General features: G+C 40.0%; 2 protein-coding genes across 5 annotated transcripts in view; one reads left to right on the forward strand and one right to left on the reverse strand.

Annotated features, from left to right (window-relative positions):
- Window positions 1-1,726, forward strand: part of relt (RELT TNF receptor) — a 22,358-nt gene extending 20,632 nt beyond the window's left edge. For all 4 annotated transcript variants that reach the window (XM_035524892.1, XM_035524894.1, XM_035524895.1 and 1 more), the window contains exon 11: window positions 1-1,726. This exon is cut by the window's left edge and continues 287 nt beyond it. The gene's annotated coding sequence lies outside the window, so the exon portion shown is untranslated.
- Window positions 1,727-3,772: 2,046 nt separating this feature from the next.
- LOC113576975 (P2Y purinoceptor 2) lies at window positions 3,773-4,773 on the reverse strand. Its single transcript, XM_027009374.2, is given in 3 exon segments — window positions 3,773-4,156; window positions 4,158-4,308; window positions 4,310-4,773. Coding segments are annotated over 3 exon segments (999 nt in total).
- Between the last annotated feature and the right edge of the window lie 3,052 nt (window positions 4,774-7,825).

A 7,825-nucleotide genomic window follows, 5' to 3' on the forward strand; every position in this document is an offset into this window, starting at 1 on the left:
ACGGGAAGGCAAGTCACCTGTGCATATATGGAGAATTTCTGAATAAATCTTTTGATAATACCTTAGTAATGTTGAACATAGCCATAGACAGCTCATACTAAGGCTAGACAGTGCTAGTTCACACTCTGACCCACAGCGACATCTTTTCATGTTTGCTTAGTTACATGGTTTCCTCTTCGGCTCTTCAGCTTCCAGCCTCAGACGGGGCAGCACGTTTTCACGTTAAAGCAATTTTGTAAATAACTGTAAATATGTATAGTATGGTTTGTAAAAATAACGAACAAACAAACAAACAAAGCAAAAGAAGCAAGGAGGTGTTTTTTTCCGCTAAGATTAGTGCTCTGCCGTACAGACGTAGGCAGTGGGTTCACATCGCCCTTGTCTGTGCCGCAACCAAACTGGGGCTTGTTTCATGATTAGAAAATGTCGCAGTTATTTTTACTCTCATAGGTGTCCTTTTGGCCTTAATGGTATGCAGCAAGTTCTCTGGGCACGGGTTTGATTCCCAACCACTGCCATCAGCACTTTATATTAACCCCGGAACACTCGTCAGTTTCACAAAGTTGTGTTGGAAACTACCTTTATCGAGTGTAAGTGTGTGAGTGGCTGCTTTTAAATCCTCAAACTTCTACAAGATGATTTATTTAATACTCTACCAAACACTCATGTTTTACATGCTTACTGGTGATCCAGTGAGGCAGATGTGTGCTTTGAGTCGCGGGGTCAGGGAGGAAGACTCTGTACATGCCTGTCTGTCAGAGTCGCACTAGGTTAGTGTTCACCCTGCTCTAACGCATGCAAAGTAACTCCCGGGACTTCGAAACTAGTTGCTGAGCTAAATTAGGTCTGGTTATTGATGGAAAACACTAAAACGTGCAGTGCTGTGACCCTCCAGGACAGCCCTGCTCTAGCCAGGGCTGTTCTATGGCCCTTGTGGTTTTTATTCCAAATGACTCACTCAATGATGTCATTCTCTGGCACTTATTTAGCTAAAGAATAAGGGCACATTTATGGCACGACAGAACACTTACATTATTTACGGTGTGTCATCAAAGCTACCTCCCACTTTGAGCAGGGTTAGTAGTCAAGCGCATGTTTAATATCTTTCATTCGGCATGCCACTGTAGGATGCCCCCGTGTGAGTTTACACCGAACTAACCCCTGCTTGAGCCAGTCACACTGACGGGGAGGGAGACACACGCGTTGGGAAACTTGGGGTGTTTCTAAAACACACGGGGCATGCAGGGGCGCTCCGCTCAGTCGTAGCCACAGAAATTCCTGTCGCTTTTCACCAGTTCCAGGTACGGTGAACGTTATATCATCAATGTTTGAAATAGGCTCGTGTGTATAATATGTGAAATACTGTTGTATTCCAACATCAAACAAATCATGACCTAATTATCTCAATCTTCCAGTTTTGTTTGATCCTGTTTCTTATTTTAATTTTGAAGACACGAGGTAGCAGCGAGTGCTACAAGCAGCACTGCTTTGTTATGCCATTGACATGCGCGTGTTACAAATGACATTTGATGGACTTGTTTTTCATTCAGCCTTTAAATATGTCAGTATTTTACTGTATTTATATACTTTGACATCTCTGGGTTCTGCATATTGTTAAAAATAAATTATTAATAACTAAACTGGTTGACAAGTAAGGAAAGGAATTGTTTAGTTTCTTTTATTTATTTATTTATTATTATTCATGTTAGCTCTTTGCGATATGTACCTCTCAAATAAAGAGAACATTTACTGCAGTTATGTGTTACTGTTTTTAAAAAAGTCTAACAAGGAGTGCTGACCAGAACTACATAGACAGGTTACCCCGGCAGATGGATGTAACGTATCTGCTGGCCCGAGTGCCGAAGGGCGTGGAGCAGGACGCACAGACTCCCTCGATAATGTGAAACATTTATTAACACAACATACGAATAACAGTGGCACTCACACACAACATTACCAACAGACATCATGCAAACATAGCACTAAACATAGAACTAAACTCCGACTACAATAACGTGAAACAAAGACTACATACGTGTTTTGACATACAGTAGCAGACTAACAATAACCAACACAACACACACACTAACAGAGGTTTAAACAGACAATGAAACAAGATGTTAAACCCCATACAGGTGCGTGCAATCATGAAGGGTGTGGTTACACATGAGGTGAAACCCCCTGCACGCCGTACCACGTTACTTGTGGGGGGTGGGGGGGACCGTCCCGTGACAATGGAAGTGATGTGTTGAAGTACGTAAGAAAGAAGTGTATGCTTCATACGTGCATGCTTACTGGGCAAATAGATACTTAAAAGAGAAAAGCCGCTTAAAACTGAACAATGACCCATAAATGGAGCACATTTCATTTCAATTAAATTTAAATATATTTATTTATATAGCACTTTTTACAACAGGCATTGTCACAAATTAGATTTACAGATGTCCGAGTCCAAAGAAAACAGTGAGTGTGTCAAAGGTGACAGTGGCATGGAAGAAACCTTGAGACATCATGACTCGTAAAGGAGGCACAGCAAGAACAACATAAACAAAAAAAGACAAAAGGTCAAATCGTCCCTAAGATAGGAATGACTTAAGAACAAATAGTGATTAGGAATGAGAGACAAAGATTTCCTGATGACGTTAGACAGATTGGATATAGGGGTATAATAAGGGATTACAGTGGTCATCTGGAGGGAGCAGGAATAGGGATTAGTCCATGCTGGCTATGCGGGGTTAGGAGTAGGCGTGGTAGGATGGGGAATCCAGATAGTGTGTATAAGTCAGTAGGGGAGCCGGTGAAGGAGAATATAGCTGAGGGGTTCTGTTTTTAAGATTGACACGTACACACATTCAGGATTTAGAATGCATGCAGAAATGAGAATTGCACAGTACCTTTACACAGTAGAGGTGCGTGCCCTTGGAAAATTACACATCCTGGTGTAAAAGTCAGAAACTATGGTCAGCTTTTACGTACATTTATGTGTAGTTTTTATGTACATGGGCAGGATAAAGTTCAACTTTATGATGATCACAAGAGATCGTTGAAACTAAAGCAGATAGCATTCCAAACAGTAGTAGAATTATTCAGCTAAATTGGAGACAAACTTCTCATAAACACATTGACTCTAGATTTTAATTTTTAACTCATTTGAATTCATTTGTTTCTATGTGTGTTGGTTTGTTTGTTTATCCCTTCCACTGGTAAGTAGTATTTAATATGATACTGAAAACCTCTGATATCAGGTACAATATCAGCAACACTGCTGAGGCTACTACAGCTTGCATTTCTGTTAAATAATTGATGAGCACTGGAGTCTTGTTGACCATTTCTGTCGAAGGGAAAACTGATATTCCTTGGTAGTATTTTGGACCATTCAGACACACCCTTTTTTACAGCAGTTAGCCTTGCTTGGGTAATAACATGAGTAACTTCTCATTACTGTCCATTATTCTGGGATGTGTTCATAGAGTGCTGTCCTCACAGTGGAATTAGCGGGGTAGTCCGGAACAACTCATGTTGTCGATATATGTTGTCCAAATAGAGTCTACAGTCCATAATAAAATAAAACCTATCTTATAAAAGAAATCCATACGGTGTTCCAATAAAGTGGCCAGGGAGTGCAGGTGCAAGGTGGGTGTTTCTAATATAATATGTAATGAACATATATATATATATATATATTGAATGTTTTAGTTATGGCTTCATTAAAAAGTCTTGTGCTTCTAATTCAGAATTCAAATCCTATCTGATCTCTGTAGCATCCGTCTACTTATACTGGAGTTGAGTGATACATCCTCGCACCAGATGTTCTACTTTTCTTAGTTGTCTTGCTTAGGGAATGGAAACCCTGGCCAGCCAAGAGGTAGAGGATGGGGTCTATGCAGCTGTTGGCGCTGACCAGTGGCCTCATGACCTTGTAGGCCACACCGGTAGCCTCCAGCAAGCCACAGTTGTGGTGCCGGAAGCAGTAGTACAGACCCCGGGTGACGTGGAAAGGCAGGAAGCCGAGCATGAAGGCCAGCATCACGAGGACCATGGTCCTCGCCGACTTCCGCTTGGAGCGCCGCGACGCCGAGCCGCCCACTCCGCCGCCTTGCAGCAGCACGCGCACCATCAGCCCGGTGCAAATGAGCACCACGGAGAAGGGGAGGGTCGAAGAACGCCACGGACACCACCGAGCTGTACGCCCAGAAGTCGTTGAACAGCTCCTTGGACGTGGTGTCGTGGCAGACGCGCTCGCTCCCGGAGTCAGCGGTGCGGACAAAGTGGAAAACAGGCACCTGGAAGGCCAGCACCATGGCCCACCACGGTCCACCACGGCCCGCACGGCCCACCACGGCCCGCACGGAGGGCACTGACCCAGTTCATGGAGTGCACCGGGTGGCGCACGCCCAGATAGCAGTGGAGGCTGATGCAGCTGAGGAACAGGATGCGACCGTAGAGGTGGGCGTAGAACAGGAAGCGGACGATTTTGCAGAGGGCCTCGTCCAAGTGCCAGTCGTTCTTGTCGGCGTAGTAGTAGATGAGGAAGGGAAGCGTGAGGATGTAGAGGGTGTCGCACATGATCAGGTTGATCATGAAGATGGTGCTGGCGTTCCAGCGCTTGATGCAGAACAGCATGGCGTACAAGGTGATGCCATTGAGCACCAGGCCGAGCAGGAGCACCACCCCGTAACCAGCCGGAAGAAGGATGTACTTGTAGTCTTCTTTAAACTGCCAGCGGTACTGGCCGCTGATGTTACCAACTCGGGAAACGTTTAGTGAAGCCATCTTGATTTGGAGAAACGTGACAAAGGCATGGAAGAGAAGTGAGGATCGTGTGCTGACTCAGTACTGCTGACAGGCACATTGTAATGGAGTGCTTGACTCTAGTCCTGAGGGACCAGCAGCACTGCAGTGCTGATTTAAAACATCTTAACCCATCAGAGATAACCTTCCAAGGGCACAAGAACCAGATACACACTAGACTCTACAGTGCTGTGGACCTCCAGGATGTCAGTTTAACTTTTTTGGAACTTTTTTTTGTTGGCTACTAGAGCCCAGCTGGAATCCACTTATATAGCAAAGGGCAAACACAAGTAAATGTACTTTTAAAAAGATCAAATATCCTTCTTGTGAATGTATGATTTAGTTTACTTGTACTGAAATGTGATTATTTACTGTACTAGCAGTGATGCTTCGAAGCAAGAAGCCACATTACTAAACTTCCAACCCAACAGGAAGCAGAATTCCCAAGAAAGTCCTTTAGTACATGCCCTCAGTTTCTATCTGCAGGTGCACACTGGACTGGATATTTTTGGGTGGTGGGCAACTCTCAGTCCAGCAGGGGCATTGACATGTGAAATCCCCAGCAACACTGCTGGGCCTGAAGAAGTGAACACCAACTGAACACCTACCATCACGCTACTACCATGCCCGTGTAATGCCGTGCTGAGAATGGTTGGTCACCCAAATAATATCAGAAATAGTCCTGTGGACAGTAACAGTCCTGTGGTCAGGCGCAGTCCTGTGGACAGAAATGGACGAGTCACCAACTGGGCTTGGCAATAGAAAAGTTACAATCTGTAATTATATATAAAATTCAGAAATGATCAGTAAGTGTAGGCACAAGATCAGTGATTTTATATGTTGATATTAATAAGTGTAGATATTGTAATACACTTCCCATTACATACAATATACAATATACAGTTATAAATGCCCCTTCCATCCACACATCAAGGCAGAATGTTTCTGCAATATTTTTAAAAAATTCAAAATCTTTCAAGCCAGAGTGAATGTTTCAAAATAAAACATATGTACTGTATAGCATAAAACATATGTATTGTATAAGATAAAACATATGTACTGTATAGCATAAAACATATGTACTGTATAATATAAAACATGTACTGTATAATATAAAACATATGTACTGTATAGCATAAAACATGTATAAGATAAAACATGTACTGTATAATATAAAGCATATGTACTGTATAAGATAAAACATGTACTGTATAATATAAAGCGTATGTACTGTATAAGATAAAACGTACTGTATAATATAAAGCGTATGTACTGTATAAGATAAAACATGTACTGTATAATATAAAGCGTATGTACTGTATAAGATAAAACATGTACTGTATAATATAAAGCGTATGTACTGTATAAGATAAAACATGTACTGTATAATATAAAACATATGTACTGTATAAGATAAAACATGTACTGTATAAGATAAAACATGTACTGTATAATATAAAGCATATGTACTGTATAGCATAAAACATGTATAAGATAAAACATGTACTGTATAATATAAAACATGTACTGTATAAGATAAAACATGTACTGTATAATATAAAGCATATGTACTGTATAAGATAAAACATGTACTGTATAATTTAAAGCGTATGTACTGTATAAGATAAAACATGTACTGTATAATATAAAGCGTATGTACTGTATAAGATAAAACATGTACTGTATAATATAAAGCGTATGTACTGTATAAGATAAAACATGTACTGTATAATTTAAAGCGTATGTACTGTATAAGATAAAACATGTACTGTATAATATAAAGCGTATGTACTGTATAAGATAAAACATGTACTGTATAATATAAAGCATGTGTACTGTATAAGATAAAACATGTACTGTATAATATAAAACGTATGTACTGTATAAGATAAAACATGTACTGTATAATATAAAGCGTATGTACTGTATAAGATAAAACATGTACTGTATAATATAAAGCGTATGTACTGTATAAGATAAAACATGTACTGTATAAGATAAAACATGTACTGTATAATATAAAGCGTATGTACTGTATAAGATAAAACATGTACTGTATAATATAAAGCGTATGTACTGTATAAGATAAAACATGTACTGTATAAGATAAAACATGTACTGTATAATATAAAGTGTATGTACTGTATAAGATAAAACATGTACTGTATAATATAAAGCGTATGTACTGTATAAGATAAAACATGTACTGTATAATATAAAGCGTATGTACTGTATAAGATAAAACATGTACTGTATAATATAAAGTGTATGTACTGTATAAGATAAAACATGTACTGATCTGCCTCACATTTCCCCCTCTACTACTTTCCTCTCTCCTTATGCCATACTTCATATACCAGTGAAGAATGAAAACAGGAGACTAGCTCTGAGGGAAAAGATGTGTCAAATTAAATCACTGCCTCTTTTCCCCTTCATTTTTTGGTGCTCCTCTGATTTCCTTTTTGTTGCCATTATGTTTCCAAGTGAGTTTCATTAATCAGGGTTATGAACTTCTAACCCATTTATCTAATGGTTCTACCAGCACACCATCACACCACTGCAGAATGGAGTGTAGCTGTCATAGCGTAGCAGCCTGTCTTTACCCGACCTAGACGGTTACCCCTCATCTCACCTCACACCACCCTTTAAGTCTTTCTTCTTGTGTCTACTGTATCTTAATAACATATAAACATTGCAATGTGTGTTGCGTCTCAGTTCGACACGTTGCTCACGGCTCTTCAGTTCATAAGACCTGTTTTTACTTCAACTATCTGGCTTTTGTAACTGCTCAGTTGGTGCAAAGTTGGTTTTGCATTTACCTTTACGATTTCAGCATTTAGAAGAACCTCTTATCCAGAGCAACTTACAAAGGTGATTTGTCATCTGCTCATAGAACGTATCCTAACCAGTATAGTAGGTCAGAGTTCAAAACATTCAACCATTTCACTGCGAGTTATACTGTGTATGACTATGTATGTGACAAATAAACCAAACTTGAAAATATTTGAAATAGAATACTGCTGAAATACAGGAA

This window comes from Electrophorus electricus, chromosome 4 (assembly GCF_013358815.1).
Source record: "Electrophorus electricus isolate fEleEle1 chromosome 4, fEleEle1.pri, whole genome shotgun sequence".
Classification (NCBI taxonomy): domain Eukaryota; kingdom Metazoa; phylum Chordata; class Actinopteri; order Gymnotiformes; family Gymnotidae; genus Electrophorus; species Electrophorus electricus.